General features: G+C 35.3%; 1 protein-coding gene across 4 annotated transcripts in view; it reads left to right on the top strand.

The window, feature by feature from the left end:
* The window catches only part of KIAA0319L (KIAA0319 like), a 93,376-nt gene that overhangs the window by 20,049 nt on the left and 52,726 nt on the right, over positions 1 to 20,601 (top strand). For 2 of the 4 annotated variants that reach the window (XM_031962120.1, XM_031962123.1), the window contains exon 3: positions 17,415 to 18,079. In XM_031962120.1, the coding sequence (XP_031817980.1) occupies positions 17,415 to 18,079 (665 nt within the window). Of the gene's footprint in view, positions 1 to 7,315; positions 7,441 to 8,319; positions 8,336 to 17,414; positions 18,080 to 20,601 lie in introns of those variants that run through there. The other 2 variants (XM_031962121.1, XM_031962124.1) reach the window with 2 other exon arrangements.

Here is a 20,601-nt window from a genome sequence, read left to right as displayed (position 1 = left end):
CTTGCCATACTGAATCATTTTCTGCGCCTTATATATTCTCTCTTCCATCTCTGTTCCTTTGCACTGGTCTTCCTCCATACCTCATATGCTCTCTACCCTTCCTTCTCTCCCTCACAGTCCCTTACTTCCTTTGAGATTCAGCTGCAGTGCCATTTTCAACAAGAGAATTTCTTACCTCTCTCAATAGTTAGTGCCTTGGCCTCTAAGGTTTGTTTCAGTCTATTCTGTATGCTTTATGTAGATTTATGCCTAATAAAAATTCCTTGTAGGCATTTTTCTTGTTACCTGTAGTAAACTTAATACAGTGCTTGGCAAAAAGTAAGTGCTTACTGAATGAAAAGTACCTTCTGTGTGACAAGCATTGTGCTGGGATTGGAAATACAGAGGAAAAACTGAAATCTCATCTACCTTCAGGGAGCTTACATTTTATTGAGGAAAAATAATGATGAAGGAAAATGTGTTATATAAAACTATGTACAAAATAAATAGTGTAATAATAACATCTCTGCATACCTCACAATGTTTTTTTGAAGATCAGATAAAATAAACATGTGGTAACTGGGTATAGTGGATAGAGGAACAGACTTAAATATAGCTTGTAATGCTGTGACTTTTGCTCTGTGCTTTAGATCCTTCATTTGTTAAATATGTGTAATACCTACTTCATAGGATTGTGTGAATCAAACAAGCAATAAAATGTGTTTTAAAACTTAAATTGCTCTACAAATGTTAATTATTATTATTATTATTATTATTATTGTTTAATATACAGCATATCCCAGAAGTCTTAATGTAATTTTCATGTTAAAACTTTTTGAATTACACTGAGATTTTTAGGACACAGTTATTTACTAAGTGTTAAGTAAATACATTTTTTGACTATTGGATTTAGATATTTCCATGTCACTACTGTGCTCTTGCACTCATTGATAAATATTTTTCTTTTTGTTTTCCTAACTAACAGGAGTGCTTTTTCCCCTCTATCTTCCTTTTTTTCAGTCCAAAGAAATGAAATACTATTTTTAAGTTTACCTTGATGAGACTGAAAACCAAACCATGAACCTTACCAGAAGACTGAAAGCTGAGAAATTTCAAGTTGAATTTTTTTATTATTTCATTATTGCTTGAAATGGTCTCATATTGTTGATATTAGTTGGAACTTCTATTAGAATCCTTTGAAAAAAACAGAATTAGTGTTCAAATTTTGAAGATCTTATATAATTCTTTTTTTTTTTTTCTTCCTGGGAGACTAATGACCTTTATTCAAATGGAAATGAAAGTGGAAGAATCAGAGAGATTATTTTTTTTTTGGTATATTATATTTTTATATTAGTTAATTTTTAAAAATATATACATTTATTTATTTATGTTATAATATATATTCATAGAAAATATAGACATACTAAAAATGTTTTAGCTTTTCTTCTCTTATAAATCTGGGGATCTGGTACAATTGCTGATTTTTGTCTACATTATCAAAAGTTTGCAATAGACTCTTCTAGTGAAGAGACTCACTGTTTTCAGATATCAGGGAAGTCCCTGCCAGATTGACTTTTTTTTTTTAAGTTTATTTATTTCAATCTTCTATATTTTTTAAATTACGTAAGTTTTTTTTTTAAATAACATTCATTATCCCATGTTTTCTTCAATGTCATAAAAATTGAACAAACTTAGACAACCAGAGCCATGATCGCATACATCTCCTAAGGAAAAAAATTTTATTAAATATAATCTATAGGTAAACCAAGTCAGGTTACAAATTAAACACTGAGTTTGCAAAATTCTCCACTTTTAAAGAATAAGGCTATATTTTTAAAATTTATTTCTTTTTAACACATTGTTTTATGAATCATGTTGGGTGAGAAAAATCAAGACAAAAAGGAAAAACTATGGGAGAGGAAAAAAACAGAAAAGCTAAATGAACATAGCATGTGTTGATTTATATTCAATTTCCCCAAATATTCTAGATATACACATGGCATTTTCTGTCCAGAATCTATTGGGATGGCTTTGAGTCACTGAATTACTGAGTACCAAATCTTTCATGGTTGATCATCGCACCTTCTTGCTGTTATTGTGTACAGTGTATTTCTGGTTCTGTTCATTTTGCTCAGCATCAGTTCATATAAATCCAGATCTTTCTAAAATTAGCTTGTTCATTATTTTTTTATAAAGCAATAGTATTCCATTATCTTCATATATTACAACTTATTCGGCCATTCCCCAATTGATGAGCATCTATTCATTTTCCAATTCTTTGGGGCAGCTAGATGACGTAGTAGATAGAGTTCCAGCCCTGGAGTCTTATCAATAACTTAAAAAATTTTTTTTTTTCCTGAGGCAATTGGGGTTAAATGACTTACCCAGAATCACACAGGTAGGAAGTATTAAGTGTCTGAGGTCACATTTGAACTCGGGTCCTCCTGACTGCAAGCTGGTATTCTATCCACTGCGCCATCTAGCTGTCCCATATATCAATAACTTTTAACTGAACTCTGTGTTATAGCAGTACATTTCCCGAAACTGTTGAGTCATGTGTCTAGAAATATTTTATGTTGAGTGGTGTCTCTTTTCTATTAATTTTACTCCAAAATTCACTGGGATTACATGGAGTAGAATTGTAATAATTGCTTGCATTTATATGGAAACTTTATGGTTATAACATGCTTTCATTTATATTATATTAACTTGATCCTTCCAAGTAGTCAGACAGCCAGTAAATATTTAAGCCTTTAATATTTGTCAGGCACTCTGCTATGCAAAGAAAAAGATAGATCCTTATTCTCAAGAAACTCAGTGAGTGATGATATAACAAGCAATTATGTACAAAAAGCGTCAGCATTAATTGAAGATAGTCAGTAGAGAAAGACATTAGAACTAGGGGAGATTGGGAAAGGCCAGCCTCCTATAAAGAATCTTTATATTCTTAAGTCCTATAAAGAAGTTGGTAGTAAAAAGTGTCATCTCTTTACTGATGAGGGGATATATATTTCACACACACACACAACCATGAGCTCTCTCCAGAGCCTTAGTCCTACATCATTAGTTGCCTATTTAACATTCTTAGCCACATGTCCCAAAGACATCTCACATTCAACATATCTAAAAGTGCATTCATTTTCTTTTTCCCCAAACCTCCTTTCTTCCAAACTTTCCTATATCTATCCAGGCTCCCAAGTTTGTAATCAGCACAGTCCTAGAATCCTCATTCTTTCTCATACCCAATCTACTGCCAGATGTTGCCTTTCTGCCTCTGTATTTCTTGTATCTTACCTAACCCTTTCTTCTCTTGCACAGCTTTTGCCTTAGTTCAGACTCTAGTTGTAGTTATTATAATAGCCTCCTAAATTGGTCTTCCTTTTTCAAGCCTCTACCCTTCCAGTCTAACATATACACCACTGCCAAGCTAATTTTCCATAAGATTTTGGGCCATCTTCAGTAGTGTTGACTTTTGTCATTGGATTCTGATGACTATGGAGGAGAAAGTGAGAGCACTTTGCACAATTCTGCTTCACTGAAATCCAATTCATTCACAAGTCTAGGAACCACCCTGACGATGTATTGGTCCTTTTCAAGAACAAAGGACAAATAACAATTTTCCTTAAGTACAGTTGTGACAATGTGATTGTCACATTACTTACTCAGGTCAACTACTGTGGCTTCCAACTTAATCTGTGAAAAACTATAAACTGTTTAGCTTTCAAAGCCCTACACAGCCTGACCCCCATCTTGGCTTTCCTCCTTTCTAGAACTCCGATCAAGCCAAACTCTGATCCTCACATTGCCTCTATTCTTTAGTGTCTAGGCCTTTGCCCTTGCATTCCTACAAGTCTGGAATGGGTTCCATCCTTCCTTCTCCCCTCAGAGCTGCTCTTTCTTTTAAGATGAAACTTAAGTGAAACTTTTTTCACTCTTGCTCCCCTCCATTAGGACTGCTACTCTTTCCATAATTCCCTTGTATCAAGCTACTTTTTACTGATTTTTGTGTTTATGCACTTTATTTTTATGTTGTATTTATTTATTTTTTTAAAATTTTTTTTATTTAATAGCCTTTTATTTACAGGATATATGCATGGGTAACTTTACAGCATTAACAATTGCCAAACCTCTTGTTCCAATTTTTCACCTCTTACCCCCCCACCCCCTCCCCTAGATGGCAGGATGACCAGTAGATGTTAAATATATTAAAATATAAATTAGATACACAATAAGTATTATGTTGTATTTATTTTAATGGAATTGCTTTATTCTTTCTATCTTCAGCACTGTGCCTGTTACACACTATAGGTGCTTAATAAATGCATGTTAGTTGCTTGATTGAAGAATCTGAGGCTTTTGAGAAGTGAGTGACTTACCCGGGGTCTCATAGGAAAGAAGCTATAAAACCGAGGGATTTATACCCAGGGAATTAAAAATTAATTGTAAAGAGTAGAAAAGTTGGCATTGTGGGCAAAAAGTCAGGTAGTTCCTACTAACTTTTAAACTAACAATCTAAAACACTTAACAACAAATGATGTACTTAACCCATGAAGTATTGAACAAAGCCAGGCACCCAGAGAGCAAAGGCAATGAATAGGAATTGTTTTCTTTTCAAAGAACTGCTTTATGTGAAAACTGCTACCTTTTATTTCCAACCTGTGCCTGTAGGGGAGAAATGTCTTTTGAAAAGGAGGAGGGCATTGATAAACCCTGACAATTTTCAAGCTTCACTGTACATGACTCTGCTTCTTAATAGACTTGTCTCCTCCGCCTACCTTGCTTTTTGAAATTCCCTACTGGTAAAGAATAATAGTGGGGAGAGAATGGAGAGAGGAAGGTGACATCATCTTAGTATTTGTGGCTATGTGAGTGACCAGTTTATTTACAGTAAAGAGGAGGGGGTAGCTTAGGAGTTGGAGTTATTTGTTTTGGGACTTGTTCCTATGAGTTTTTGCTTATGGAATCAATGTTATATTACCTTTTTAATTTTAATGTGGAAATGATTCTATTTCTAACTCACTAGCAGATTACCCCCATTTTATAATGACTACAGGGAAAAAAGGTAGCTTTAATCAGATACCTAGTGGCATCAATGAGAGAATGTGTTTATTTAGGTTTTATTTTTTTATATCAAACCAAGAGAACATAACTCATCATGGTGTCTAAATAGACTTGAGAAAGTTAGAGGACTTCTGACATTTTTGAGAATTACTTAGAAGACAGAATTGATCAAAATATGAGATTTTAAAGGAAAATCTAGTTTCTGTATATGAAAATTAGATGCTAGTGCTACTTGAGAAATCCTATAAAAATCACTGCACTGTTTTCTAGCAGAGATTTCTTTATGTAGAGAGGAGCTCTCAGCTATTCTTCCAAAGGTGAAACAGATAGGGGTAATCACTGTCCTTTCATCACTACTTCAGTTCTTTCACTACTGGGCAGTATAATGTTCCCTGAACTTTTGCCAATATTGCTCTGAGAGGACAGCCACATCCTCTCTTCCTCCTGCTTTATTTGCCAATCAGCTCTATTTCTAAGTTTGCTTGAAAAATCAGACTTGTTATCCAAAATGTAAACGTGCCAAATACAACAGCACTGTCACTAAATATTTTCCATGTTAAGTAGGGCTTTCTAAAAGGATTTGACGCATTCTCCTCTCAAAATTAATCTAGTCTTCTATAAGCTTTTAGATGACTTTGACACCTCAGTACATAGAGATATAAAACCTGATCTAAATTCTGTTTTATATTTATTAGGATCTGCCATGGATTTCTTAAGAAAAATACTGAAAATAGATGCCAGGACCTTGTGGCCTCATGGCTTCAATGTCATGAGCCTTCATTTAAAAGGAAAAAAAAAAGTGAGGCCATAAATAAAAGGACTGAATCTTTCTTCTCTTTATTTTCTAAACTCCTCATCCTTTCCCCAGCAACAAAAGTACCTGGTTTTCCAAAAATATTGCTCAGCTTGAGATTCTGCCAGATTGAAACCCTGCTTTGTAGATAATTGTCCTTTTGCTTTTGAGAGTTAATGTTGTTTTGGTTGAGACCCTGGGAGTTTGCCACATTGATGAGAAACTGACCCAAAAGAGTTTTAACCGAAGCTATATTTTTCTGCATTTATATGCATCATCCCACCTACCCACCAAGTAGCTGCTAGAACCTTGTATTGTTGGGGCCCTTGCATTAATGTTTTTTTTTCTCATCAGTTCTAGAATTATTGAAACTCCTCACATTTATGTGATACTGAGTGGTCATGAAGCACATTTGATGCTCAAAACAGCTCTGTGGTGATTGCATGCAGGCAGATATTATCACCCCCCTCCCCTTTTATAGATGAGAAGTGACTTGCCTAAGGTGATACAAATAGTAAATGGCAGAGCTGAATCTCAAGTTTTCTGACTCCAATACCATTGTTCTTTTTATTACACCAAAAAAAGAACACTAAGTAGGAAAAGGCTGGCTCATCATAGAGGGCTGTCATATGGAAAAGAGAAGGAGAGTATTTGCTTACTGTTCCAGAAAGCAGAACGAGGATCACCGAGTCAGAATTGCACAAATGCAGATTTTGGCTGAATGTAAAGAATTTTGTAACAATTAGAACTGTCCAGCAATGGAACATCCTACTTGTCGCTGAAAATATTCAAGCAGAGGCTGGATGACCATTTGTAAGGGGAGAGGGAATATCTGCATAGGAGAGAAGGTTGAATTTGATTATTACTTAAAGACACTTTTAATTCTAGTATTCTACAAAACGGACAAAATATGCTGCCCAACTTGGTGTCTTTAAGTGGTATTTTGTTGGTAGTGATCGTTTTCTCATTTTGTTTTTACTTCTCCAATGTTGGGCTATATTAGGAAACTGTTCCTTTTTCCTTCTTTCCTATAAGTTATATCATAAAAGCTCTGGTAGCAATTTTCAATGAAGGTGCCTATAATATACTTTCATGGACTTGAGGTATCAGACTATTTCAAAGATCTGTATGAAGCCTCTGAATAATCTCTGTTCATCATCATAATCAGAAAACTTATTGTGTTTAGGACTTTTAAAATAATTGAAGAAGAAATGACAACATAAAAATGTAATTTCCAGTTAACAAGTACTTCATAATGCCATCCATACTGTAGTACCCTGGACAATAAAACATAGGGAAGAATAACTTGCCAGTGGGAATATTCATTCATTAAGGCAGGGGTCTAACCCAGGGACCTGCATTTGTATGGCACCAAGACTTGCTTTTCCATTTTTAAACACAATAAAACTTTATTTATAACTGTAAAACTAAAGGAAAATTATGCCTTACCATTCCGACTCCTTTATCTGAGTTTTCTAATAGAAACTTATGGCCAAGAGGAGTATTAGAATGGAAGAAGTTTCCTCAGCCACATATCTGCCTCAGCAAAACCCAAAAGTTGACGCCATACTGAAAAATGATCAAGAGATCCAATGAAAAACTATATAGTAAGTAACTTAATCTGCCTCAGAACTGTATGCAAAGCTAAAAGCCTAAGGGCTGTAGGAAAGGGGAGTCCATAAGCAGAGCCAAAAATCTGGAAGAAGAGCCAGTGATACCTATATCCCAAAAAGCTCTGGCAGCCAGAGTAGAGAAAGGTCCATGGGGGGGGGGGGGGGGGGGGGGGGAACGACACTTTGGGAATACAAGAAAACAATGGTGGCTAACAGATCCAAGGTCTGTGAGGTTCCTAACACCCTGTCCTGAGATGGCAGAGAGGACTCTCAAGATCCCACACTCTGAAACTCAAAAGGCCCAACTTTATTACGTGGAGTCTAATTCAAGAATCCAAGGAAATCAGGGCAAAATCAAGCAAGGCCAACTACCCCTCCCCAAACTTGGAAGATACTAGAGCTTGGCTCTGGCACAAAGCCTCAATTTAGGAATCAAAGCTGGCTTGATGAATAAATCTAAAAATATACTAGCCAATATAAAAAATTACTGCAAATTTCTAGATTTCCAAAAGACAGATAGTAACTCCATTAAAACTTGAGCAACTATTCAAAAGAAAATGTGGATTTTTCACTACATAAGTAAACAGGAGAAATGAAGTAATCAGGTGAAAAATTTAATAAAAACTATGGAAGAAGTAGCTTATAAAAGAAATTTTGTCCATGAAATGGGATCCCTGTGATGTGATTTAGAACAATTTCTAGTTCCAAATGATGTGTTTGAGATATAGCATCAAGTGTTGAGATTAATGTAAGCACCAAATATATTGGGGTTTGGTCTTGTAAAGAATTCACCAAAAAAAAAAAAAAAATTCATGATGGCTATTCTTTTTGGCAAAAGGTAGGCTTATTTAGAAGAAGAGGTTCAAGCAAAATGAAGACACCAGGAATGGTAAGTATGAAATAGAATTGGGAGAGCTACAGTTAGCAAGGAAAAGGGTTTTAACAATTAACAGTGGGAAGGACAAGTTCTCTTTTGAAACTCACAATTAACCAGGAGAAAAGGAATACTCCATGAGGTGGGAATATGCCCTTAAAGGTTAAATCCTAAAAGAGATTTAGCCTCCTTCAAGAGTACGAGATATATATATATATATATATATATATATAAATAAAGGAGAAAGTTACCATGAGACATAGTGGGGGGATGAGAGGAGTGTCTTTCTCTTTATAGCTAACTTTTTTAGGTGCTAAATCCCTTTTAGGATTTAACCCGCCAGTTTTCAGAAAGGAGGATCCCACCTCTTTATCAGGTCTTAGTTTATTCAGTGGTTATGGAGCTTGATTTAACAATTACCTGTCAAGAAGCAGGACATTAAGACAGAGATCAACCCAAACCTCTCCCATGTGGCAAATGTGTAAAATCTCTGCCAATCTTTTCCTAGACAAGTATTCGTCTTTTGAAGAAGGGGGTTTAATGGCACTTTCAGGAATCAGATGTTGGACATGCCTGATAATCCGGCCTAATAGTTTCTCCTAGCTTGTGACCAGTGAGAGTAGATTTCACAGGAGACTGAAGGGCATTCTTTGTAGCCCGGTGAAGACCTAAGAGAAGTTTCCACTGGTTTGTCTCTGGGATTAGAAGCTGGTTTGAGGATGTTTAAAACTACCCAGAGTGGGGAAGAATATATCCCCTCTTTGCCAAGGTCTGTTTGGATGGACTGGAAGACGCCAAAATAGCTTGGCCACCGCCTTTTTTATGGCTACATTGGTTTGGTCTATGCGTATCAAATAAGTTGTTTATAAAAAGACATAGTATATGTTGTTATGTTACTGCCACATTGGCTTAAGATTGACTTCCACATTGATACAGCAAAAATTTCTATTATAAGTTACATCTCCTAAGGAGAGTTTTTAGTTTGCACTAAAATTCTCTACTCTTAAGTCGTACAGTATGAGAATAGCAGCTGGATCTCACAAATGGTTGCATCGATTGCTAAATGTTCTTAGTTTTGAGAGATGTAAAGACCTTAGGGCAAATGTATTTCTAGTAAGATATATCTCTAGTAACAGGCAGATGATTAGGCCAAATGTTTACCTATCTCAAAATGGAAAATAGTCATTCACCTAATGATGTTATGTTTTCAGATAAGAAAACAGCAAGCTCCTCTTACATACTTGTATTTTATTCATGGCTTTTAAGCTAACCCCTTGCTCTGAATATAGAAATTAGCTGTGAGAGACAAAAATTAGGAATTTGATTATAACAGGTCAGAGCATCCTTTGCTCTATTTGACTTCGGGTACAAATCACAAATGAACACATGTCATAACAAACCCACCACATTGCCAAACTTGGGAGTAGGGGGGAATCATTCCTATAGAAAGGAACACAATTGGGAAATCAAGATAGAAGAGTCTGATCTTGAATGGAGCTCAAAAGGCCATTCTTCAAACTCCTTTTTACCCAGATGCAAACAAACAAATCTTTACTTTCTGAAGTTCTGTGGCATTTCTCTGACATGGTGGGTTTTCTGACTTATTGGTCCATCATCCATATCTGGATTCAAACTTTAAAAAATAATATTAACAACGATACTGTATGAGGATGTATTCTGATGGAAGTGGATTTCTTCGACAAAGAAGATCTAACTCAGTTTCAATTGATCAAGGATGGACAGAAGTAGCTACACCCAAAGAAAGAACACTGGGAAATGAATGTAAATTGCTTGCATTTTTGTTTTTCTTCCCGGGTTATTTATACCTTCTGAATCCAATTCTCCCTTGTGCAACAAGAGAACTGTTCAGTTCTGCACACATATATTGTATCTAGGATATACTGTAACCTATTTAACATGTATAGGACTGCTTTGCCTCGGCCCGCAAGGCATAGTGTGTGGACCCTGGAAGAAAAGAGATAAGGGCAAGAGAGAGGGGACACGCAAAATGGAGGCAAGACAAATCCATCTGATCAAGCCTCATTTTAATGGGTGCAGTAGTACAGATATATATAGCAGTAGAAAAGAAGGCAGGGTTGTTCAAACACAGTACAGGGTGGGGGTCCTAGACAAAGGGTTGGTATCCCGCCCAAGGATGAGCTGCTCAGATGTTTCTGGTGGCAGGAAGCTCTATGATGTGATTAGGGGATGCCTAGATATCTGCCTATTCAAAGTTAGGATGTGATTAGGAGATTCCTATTCAGGAAGTCTTTGGTATAATGTGATTAGGAGATTCAACCTATTCAAGGTTGGCCTTATGTGGCTGTAGATTAGTGCCGGCTCCCCACACTGCTTGCCATCTTGGGGACGGGGTGGAGGGAGAGAGGGGGAAAATCGGAACAGAAGTGAATGCAAGGGATAATGTAAAAAAATTATCCTGGTATGGGTTCTGTCAATAAAAAGTTATTAAATAAAAAATAAAAAAATATATTAGTTATAATTCCCAACAAATTTCCTCAGATTACCAGGTCCTACATGAGAGGCCTCAGATCTAAAAAGAAATCTTACAAATCATTGTAATTAAGGCTGATATGATTGCAGGCATTCTTATGCCATGCCTTCTTTTCATGTACAGATGAAGAGAGGGGATTTCATTTCCCCAGTGCTGTGCAAAGGGTGCACAACCAAAACTAGATGCAGGGCACAACCGCAACTGTCAGGTAAAAAATTTTTTTAGGCATTTTAAGAAAGCTACTGATCATATTGGTTATCAAACAGTGAGACCATGATGCTAAATAAATGTTAAATAATTTGCTGAAGACAGATGGAAACCATGGTAGAAATAATGCGTTTTGAAATACTGTTTTCAGAGCGCTTGGAATTAATGAAATAAAAATATCTAACAAACTTTTCTTAGAAGTTTCTTTGTATTACTAAGCAGTAGAATTCTTGATATAGGATCTTATCTAAGTAGATAATTTTACAGACAATTTTACTCTAAGATAAATAACTAGACTTGAGATGAGAGCTATTCCTGTAAATAATGGAAGCAATCAATGAAGACCTTTCATTAAATGGGGGTGGGGGTTGGAGAAGGGAAAGAGGTGCTGAACACTAGTGAGTGGGTTTCCACTTCCCCCAACCATTGTAGTGGGGCAAGGACTCAGGCCAAGGTTAAGGATCGGTCATTTCCCTGCCCACTCAGTGAGGAGGAAAATGTAAATTATGTCTTCATATTGTAAGACTTAATGATCTAAAATAAAACCATGAAATTATGCAAATAATTAGTGTACAATTTTCAATCCTCAATTCCAGATTGACTCCCAAAAATCCTAATCAAAAATTTTCAGAAATTTAAAGGTAAAGAGATTTTGAAACTTTTTCACCTGGATTAGGGAATTTTATACTTTTCCCTTCTATCTCTTCGACCTCTGTCTTTGTTCAAGAGTGAAAACAAGATTATTTTAAACATTATTTTAAAAGACGATCTTAAAATTCAGAACATAACCTCTAGCTAAATAATTTTGGGTGAGATTTCACAAAACTCATACTACATGTTCAGTTGGATTCCCAGAATTTTTAAACATAACATACAATTTTCAGAAATTGTACTATATACAATTTAGAAAGCAATATAACATCTTAAATATATTTCATCTAATTAGAGGAGATACAAACGTGCTCTCTTTGAGTAAGTTATCAAGCACTTTGTTTAATATCCACTTTTTAGCTTAAAATTAAATCAAATGCAGATTTAAATTTCCAGTAGCAGTACTTCAATAGTAAGGACTAATGTACACATATTTCTAAGATCTTATACCCAGATAACAATTTTAGCATACACCAGTTAATGATTTTTCATACAATTTAGAATCGGATTCCCAATTTAAACTCACACAAATTTAAAGTTGTGTCTTTGGGAGAAACCTTTTGAATACCTTTTTTTTTTTTTTTTTTTTTTTTTTTTCAAAGTGTAGGCTTCCAATTTGAAACTTCCCAACATTCATAGAGGATGTGGGAAAATTGAGATACCAGTACATTGTTAGTGGAGTTATGAACTGATCCACCATTCTGGAGAGCAACTTGGAACTATGTCCAAAGGGCTACCAAACTATACATGCCCTTTGACTCAGCAGTGTTTCTACTGGGTTTATATCTGAAGGAGATCTTAAAGGAGGAAAAGGGACCCACATGTGCAAAAGTGTTTGTGGCAGCCCTCTTTGTAGTGGAAACTGAGTGGATGCCCATCAATTGGAGAATGGCTGAATAAATTGTGGTATATGAATATTATGGAATATTATTATTCTGTAAGAAATGACCAGCAGGATGATTTCAGAGATGCTTGGAGAGATTTACATGAACTGATGTCAAGTGAAATGAGCAGAACCAGGAGATTATACATGGCAACACAAGATTATATAATGATCAATTCTGATAGACGTGGCTCTTTTCAACAATGAGATGATTCAGGTGAATTCCAAGAGACTTGTAATGGAGAGAGCCACCCAGAAAGAGGTCTATGGGAACTGAATGTGGATCAAAACAGTATTTTCACTTTTTTTGTTGTTGTTTGCTTGTTTTTTCTTTCTCATTTTTTTCTTTTTGATCTGATTTTTCTTGTGCAGCATGATAAATGTGGAAATATGTTTAGAAGAATTGCACATATTTAAATCTATATTGGATTACTTGCTTTCTAGGGTAGAGAGGTTGGGGAGAAGGAAGGGAGAAAAATTTGAAACAAGGTTTTGCAAGGGTGAAGTTGAAAACTATCTTTGTATTTTGGAAATAAAAAGTTATTATATAAAAAAAGAAATTTTCCAATATTCAAATTTGTTTTCTTGGAACCCCCAAATTTTTTAATTAATAGTAAACTGTTTGAGACTTGAGATGGAGACACGGGTCCTCAGTTTTTCCAGATGGTGCCTGAGACAAAATGGCAGTTGCTCTGATCTCCCCTCAGATCTAGTGGATAGCTTATATTCTCTTCCCAAACCATGTGGATGGTTTTGAAATTTGAAGCTGTTCCTTAAATCTGTATATATCCTTTGACTTGGTAATACTCCCAAGAAGAGCAAAGGAAAAAGAAGATCCATAAGTACAAAAATACTTAAAACAGCTCTTTTTGTGATGGCACAAAATAGGAAACTAAGGAGTTGCCCATAAATTGGGGAGCGGCAGAACAAGTTATTGCACTTGAACTTAAATGGAATATATTTTGCTATAAGAAATAATAAAGAGGATAGTTTCAGAAAAACTTGGGAAGACTTGCATGAAGTGATGCAAAGTGAAGTGAACAGAACCAGGAGAACAGTTTACATAGTAATGGCAATTTTGTAAAGATTATCATTTATAAAAGACTCATTAACTTTGTTTTTTTTTGTTGTTGTTGTTTTTTTTTAAGATTCTTTTTTTTTTTTTTTTTTTTTTATTTAATAGCCTTTTATTTACAGGATTTATACATGGGTAACTTTACAGCATTAACAATTGCCAAACCTCTTGTTCCAATTTTTCACCTCTTACCCCCCCCCACCCCCTCCCCTAGATGGCAGGATGACCAGTAGATGTTAAATATATTAAAATATAACTTAGATACACAATAAGTATACATGACCAAAACATTATTTTGCTGTACAAAAAGAATCAGACTCTGAATTATTGTACAGTTAGCTTGTGAAGGAAATCAAAAATGCATGTGTGCATAAATATAGGGATTGGGAATTTAATGTAATGGTTTTTAGTCATCTCCCAGAGTTATTTTTCTGGGCATAACTAGCTCAGTTCATTACTGCTCCATTGGAAATGATTTGGTTGATCTCATTGCTGAGGATGGCCTGATCCATCAGAACGACTCAGTAACTTTGATCAATACAGTGATCACAAAGCATTCGTGATGTAAAATGCTTTCCCAATCCAGATAGAGACCTGATAGTTTCAAAGTATATGTATAGTGGGTATTGTATTCCTTACCTTCTCTATGGGTAAGGAAAGGAATGGAGGGGGAAAAAAAACTTGGAACTGAAAATAAAAATAAAATTTAAAAAATGTGATAAAAACGTAAAATTGAAAGTCAAGTATTTAAGTGATTTAAAAATCATTAGACTCTCTGAAAACCATGATTTTTTTCCCCAAATTTTTATTTCAGTAAATCATAATTAGATCTTTTAGAACCAGAGGGAAATTGTAAAGATATAGACTTTACTGATTATTGCCCCAAATCCCAAAAAGAAAAGTCAGCCAAAATCCAAAGCTTTGATGTCAGAAAAAAATAATAATAATAATAAAAAATTAAATACTGCAACTGTCTAAGAAGCACTAAAGTATCAAGAAACCATTGTCAAATCTCACATAACCTATACCGTCTATTATAAATAAGGGAAAATCTTGAAATATGACATTCCAAAAAGGGAAAAGAGATAAGCTTACTCTCAGAAGTAATTTAGACCTTGCAAAATCTTACAGGGGCAACAATATTCCTTTAATGGATTGGTGCACTTTCAAATGTGATGATAAAAACAGAGCTAAATAGGAACTTATGAAATTCAAACATTAAAACCCAAAGAAAGGGTTTTTAAGAATTTATTTGCAAAATTGGAAGGAGTTGTATAATAATATAGTCTCATACTTTAATAAGAACAAGGATTCTTAGCTTGGGTCTATGAACTTTTTAAAATTTAATTTAGATAATTGCATTTCAATGTAGTTAGGTTTCCTTTATAATCCCATATGTTTTATTTTTGCATTAAAAGGCATTCTGAGTATTGGTTCAAGTAAGTTAAAATTTCACTATATTGTCAAAGAGGTCTATAAAATTTAAAAAGGTTAATAATTTCTCTAATAGAGAGAGAGAGGAAACCAGTATACCTTCTGGACCTTAATGTCCTCAAAGGGGATTGAAGAAGTTAAAAAAGAAAAACAGGGATCCTGCAGGTAGATTGGTTCTTCTCTAAGGGTTCTTATAGAGGAAAGGAGTATATTAGCTTAGAAAAGAGGAAGAGTATGTAACTTGGTGTTCTTGTTATTGGGTGGACAGGTAAAAATGAACTTGATTTTTACCTGAAAAAGTCAGAAATGTTCATAAATATAAACACACATATGAATTATTTGGTATAGAATTATATCCAGCTCAGCAGGGTAAGGGTAGGGTTTACAAGGAAAGATAATACCAGAATGGGAATGGTTACAAGCAAAACAAACCTGCTACTCATCAAAGGGGGAACTAAAAGAGGGAGGTGGGGAAGCAAAGAAATAGAATCTAAGAATGTGTTTTAGGTTGCCTCTGAGACAATTGGGAAATGGCTGAATGGATTGTGGTATGTAGATTTGACAGGATAATATTAGTGCCCTAAGAATTTGATATAGAGTCAAGTTTCAGAGAATACTGGGAAGATAGATGCAGAGCAAAGTGAGAAGAACCGGTACAATTTATATAAGAATGCCAACATTATAAAGGCTTGAGAACTCTACAATGCAGTATCTCCTGAGAACCTATGTTGAAGTATATTACCCATCTCATAAGAGAAGTGATAGACACAAAATGCAAAGATATACATATTTGAACACGAGCACTACGTGGATTAGTTTTGGTTTTTGGATTTTTTTTTTTTAACTGCTTGTTATTAAGTTATTGGGTTTTTTCCTTCAATTTTTAATTGGGAGTGAAGTTTGATAATGGTGATTCCTCCCTTCTCTTCCTCCCGCCCCAAAAAGGGCCATTGTTACTTTTAAAAATATATAAAAGAAAATAGAAGAAAGTTCAGAAGAAAGTACAGACAGGATAGTTTTGAAAGTACCATGGAATTTGTTATATAGTATTTATTTTTGTTATATACTTTAAAAAACAAGTGTAGATTCACAGATCATAGAGAATCTCTGTGTTCTTCAATATGTATAGAAATTTTCTTTTTGCGGAGGTGTTTTAGGTTCAGAACAAGAAAATTTTCCATTTAGTAGTTTTTCAATAGAAATTGAGAAATTGCATCAAACTCTTGATGTTTGTGGAGCCCTTGCTTTCCTCAGTGAAGCTGGTCCCAACTGGTAGTTTATCTTTATCAAGAAATGTGAATTGAATGCGCATTCCCCACAGCAGTAAGAATCAGGCACCTCTTCAAAGAATTGGTACTTGTCAATTCAGCAGTCTAAGAATAAGCCAGAGCTTGAGACTCAAACATTTGAGTTAACTGTAAAACATTAGGATAATTTGGTTTGGTTTTGATGGCCTTTGTAACTTAGCTGTTGGTAGAAATCTTGGGAGAAACTTCCTCTTCTTTTGAGACATCTTATTGTCTTAAGAGAACTACATAGGGTCACAACAGCTTTTAAGCTGCAAGGGTCACATTGCTGGTATATGAAGGCCACTCTATCCATTATGCCACATTACCTTTCCAGTACTTAACTCCATTCCTTAGTCTCTGATCGAGCGAGTCATTTTGGCAGAATCCTTCTTCTGACATGTCAGAGACATGTTGAATTCTTTGAAGAACTTGTTCACAGTGATGATTTTGCAAAACAAAAGAGTATTTCCTTTTACTAATTTATTTATTTATTTTTGGTGCTCATCCTTTCAAAATTTTGAATTCCAAATTCTCTGCCTCCTTCCAGTCCCTCCTACACTCATTGAGATAGCAAGGAATATGATCACCACAGCAATTCAAATGACAGGTTAGAAAAACTGTGGAAAAGTTGAGGGGACAAAGAGCCAGAACAACTACTTAAAATAATGTTTTATGCTGTCACTATCAAAAGACTATGTTTACTTAGCTCACTGATCTTTTTGCAGCTTATATAAGTACTAGTCAAATATAGGTCCTTATTATGCCTTGTTAAGATTTTTCATGATTCATCAAAAATATTTAGAATGGCCTAACGAGGAAGAGGGGAACCCTCAGTGAATGGGTAGAAAGATTTCAAATAATTTCTTCAGAACTAAAACATCCCCTTTCCCATTCTTCCACTCTATGCCCTATACAGCTTGTTTACCCTCTTAAAAAATTAGTCTTCAAAATAGACTTAAAGATTGTTGATGTTCACAGCTCTCTACTGAGCAGTAGTTTCTGTTTTTATATTGTTTCAAAATGTGCTTGTTCTTTGTTCTCAGATGCCAGTGGGAATGGGTGCCATCTGGGGAACACTCAATTTGGGGTCAGCTTGCGGTCTTGGGGAGAAAATCACCTCAAACTTCTGGAGGGAGCTCATTCTCTACAATCATGTTGGGCTGCCTGCTGCCAGGATCATAATTGCCATGTCTTTTGGTGGTTGGAAAATCTGTGCATGAAGGTGAACTGCAGTGATCCCCAAAGCTGCCAAGTCTCCAGGACAGACACTTCTCACTCCATATTGGTGTATTTACGTAAAGTGCAAACTGCAGAAAATTTGAATTTCCTACCTGAAACAGATACAGTGCATCTTCTAGGCCTGGAGTGGAGCAGAACACTACAGAGGATCCGGAGATCATCCAGTTATGAGCCACTTTTAGAGAAATCATCCTCTCCTAGTGGCCAGCCGAGTTCCAAAAAGAAACCTCAGCAAAGAGACCTTTCCAGGGATGTTGGCAGTAGGTCATTTATAGAAACAGTACCTGAATTCACTAGTGAGAGGGGGTCAAATCAAACCAACCAGAAGAATCAGAAAATTCCAGAGACTCTTGAGACTGAATCACACATCCTTCCAGGCCAAGATAACATCTCTTCAGCAGATAGTATACTGCATTCTGAAATAAATAACTCCAGGGCTCTAGGGAGTCCAAATCCCAGCTCTGCGAAGGTAAGAACAAGGAGAGAGAAAGATTAATACCTTTTGAGGAAAAAACTGGGAATATCTATGAAATGTGGTCTGACCCCTGACATGCATATATACCTGTCTGTTGCTGATAGTAGAGAACAGTATTCTTATATCAAGGAGTTGTATAGTGTCTAAAGCTAACCAGTTTTTCTTGACTATTGCTTCCCAAAAGGATTATTTTACCTAAGAGAACCACTTTTTAATCAAATAAGTTTTATTGATTTATTTTGTTTTTATATCTATATTCCCCTCTGTATTCCTCCCTCTTTTCTTTCCCCTTCCAAGAGATTTAATCTCTTATATAATTTTGATTTCTAAGACCCATTTCTAAGATTTCTAAGAGGAAAGATAGTTCTTATCATCCCAAAGCTTTTGTGTGTGTGAAAAAATAAAAAAAAAAAAAACAACCCCCTCCCCCCCCCAAAAAAAAAAAAATTCCTGCTAATTATTCAGCCCTAGTTGTTTTTTGGTCACAGGTAGGTGCTAGGATGTGGGTGGTAGTCTCCATCTATGCTTCTGCAATGTTTTCTGCCAGATTGAAAACACTTGCTGTTGCTGCAGTTTCTTTTTCTCCCTAAGCAACCCCTTCCTCCCTATCTTTTATGTATTTACATTCTCGATGAGGTAACTTCTATTCCAATCTGAATAAGCCACGCCTGATACTGCAGATTGAGACATGATCTGCAGGGCTGGGGAACAGGATATGGACCCTAGCCAAACGTTTTCTGCCATGAATACCCACTGAGGGCTGTATGCAAAGGAAAATGCTACCAGTGGAGATTAATCTGCTTCTCAATATTTGTTCTTCCCAGTTATATGCTTTAAAACAGTGACTCATTCCCCTTTGATTACTTTGTCTTGTTTTTTGCTGTGGTTTGTCTTGGTTTATTCCTCTTCTTCCTCTACTCAGCTTTCATTTAGCATTTTGTAGAGCCTAGGAAAAGAGCAAATCTCTTACCCCCAAAGCAAATATAAAGAAAATGCTTAGAGCTATTATTGCAAGTTTGCCTATGAAGCATTAGATTTAATATATCAGGTCACAGGTTGCTTGCAGAATGGCTAACACTTGAGAATGTCATCTCGAGAATAACTTCTTTTGAGAAGAGGGTATTTGAGGTCAAATCCACACTTAATATGAAAAGGAAAGGAAAAGACTTTATGCAGTGCTAATTAGTGATAGCCAGCTAGTAAATGGAGCCAATTTCTACAGTTCTCTGTATCTAGTGCAGAAAAAAAGTTAACACAAATCTTCATTATTTATCTGTGCAATATCGGCAGAATAACAAAGGTGCTGCATAGTCGGAATTTGTTTTTCAATCCTTTGAATGAATGTATCTCTTTTAAAATATGTAACTTGAATTTTAATAAAAAATATATATACATAACTTTAAAAACAGTTGAATTTTGTTATCTCTCCTATACCAAAAACCAGATTTGGTGAGCATTCTGTAATTCTAGAAATGGGAAGGAATATTTGTAGAGCTATTGCATTTTTCTCTTCTCCATTTGTAGCTCTGGCTGTTATTTTAAAGCCATCTACCTTCCTTAAGTTTTGCGCCTCCCCTCACTTCCTCTTCCAGAATTTTGGCAAGTAGACTATAAAGTAGTACAGATTAAGAACTGGTATCTTGTACAAATACAAGTAACTTAGCCCTTGGGTGATTGCTGCAAAAATAATCACCTTTTGTGCAAAGGATGAATAGCTGTTCTTGAGCTCAGGAAACGAAGGTCCAAAGTAAAAATCTTCCTCATATAAAGTTTGGCTTTCAAGAAATCTGGTGCTTTTCTCTCATTTACCATGATCACTGCTGCCTCTTCATTTTAAAAGCACATCATTTCCATTCTCTTTGAAGCCAGTAGCTGCTTGTAAGACAAATAAGTGAAAAAATAATTGAACTATCGCAATCAAATATCTCTCTTCTATCCTTTCCATTAAAGAATGAATTTTCAGTCCTTGACTGCTCACAAAAACTGAGTCACCCGCACCGGCTCATATACATTCTCCCTCTAGCTTTCCTTCTCTCTTTCTGTCTCTGACTCTCTTTTTTTCTTTTTCTCAACTTTCTCTGAAATTGGCAGCTGAAAAAATTAATGACACTCTACCAAGCTCATGTTTGTTACCAAGTATAGACTGATCAAGGACCAACCTTCAAAAATAGTCTATCATGTTATATTTGAAAAATTCCTCTTAAGCCTTGACAAAAATGGTGTGTTGAATGGGAAGAATACCAAGCTTTTGAAGATCTCAGGCAAAAAAATAGTTTGTTTTCATTCTTTTTTCTTTTTCTTTTTTTTTTTTCTATTCTTTCCATATAAATTTTTAATCTCTTTAGGTGAGTTTTGCTTGGTTCTTCACCTTTATTAATTAGCTTTGGATTACTTTTACCCCATATTCATACCTTAATTATATAGGACTGCTCATTTTATCACCAAAAACTCTTACTAATCCAGCTATTTCCTCAACTCCCTTTTTTATTCTTCCTTAAACCCAGTATCTCTTTCCT

This window comes from Sarcophilus harrisii, chromosome 3 (genome assembly GCF_902635505.1).
Source record: "Sarcophilus harrisii chromosome 3, mSarHar1.11, whole genome shotgun sequence".
In the NCBI taxonomy this organism is placed as follows: domain Eukaryota; kingdom Metazoa; phylum Chordata; class Mammalia; order Dasyuromorphia; family Dasyuridae; genus Sarcophilus; species Sarcophilus harrisii.
This window is presented reverse-complemented; position numbering and strand designations above follow the sequence as displayed.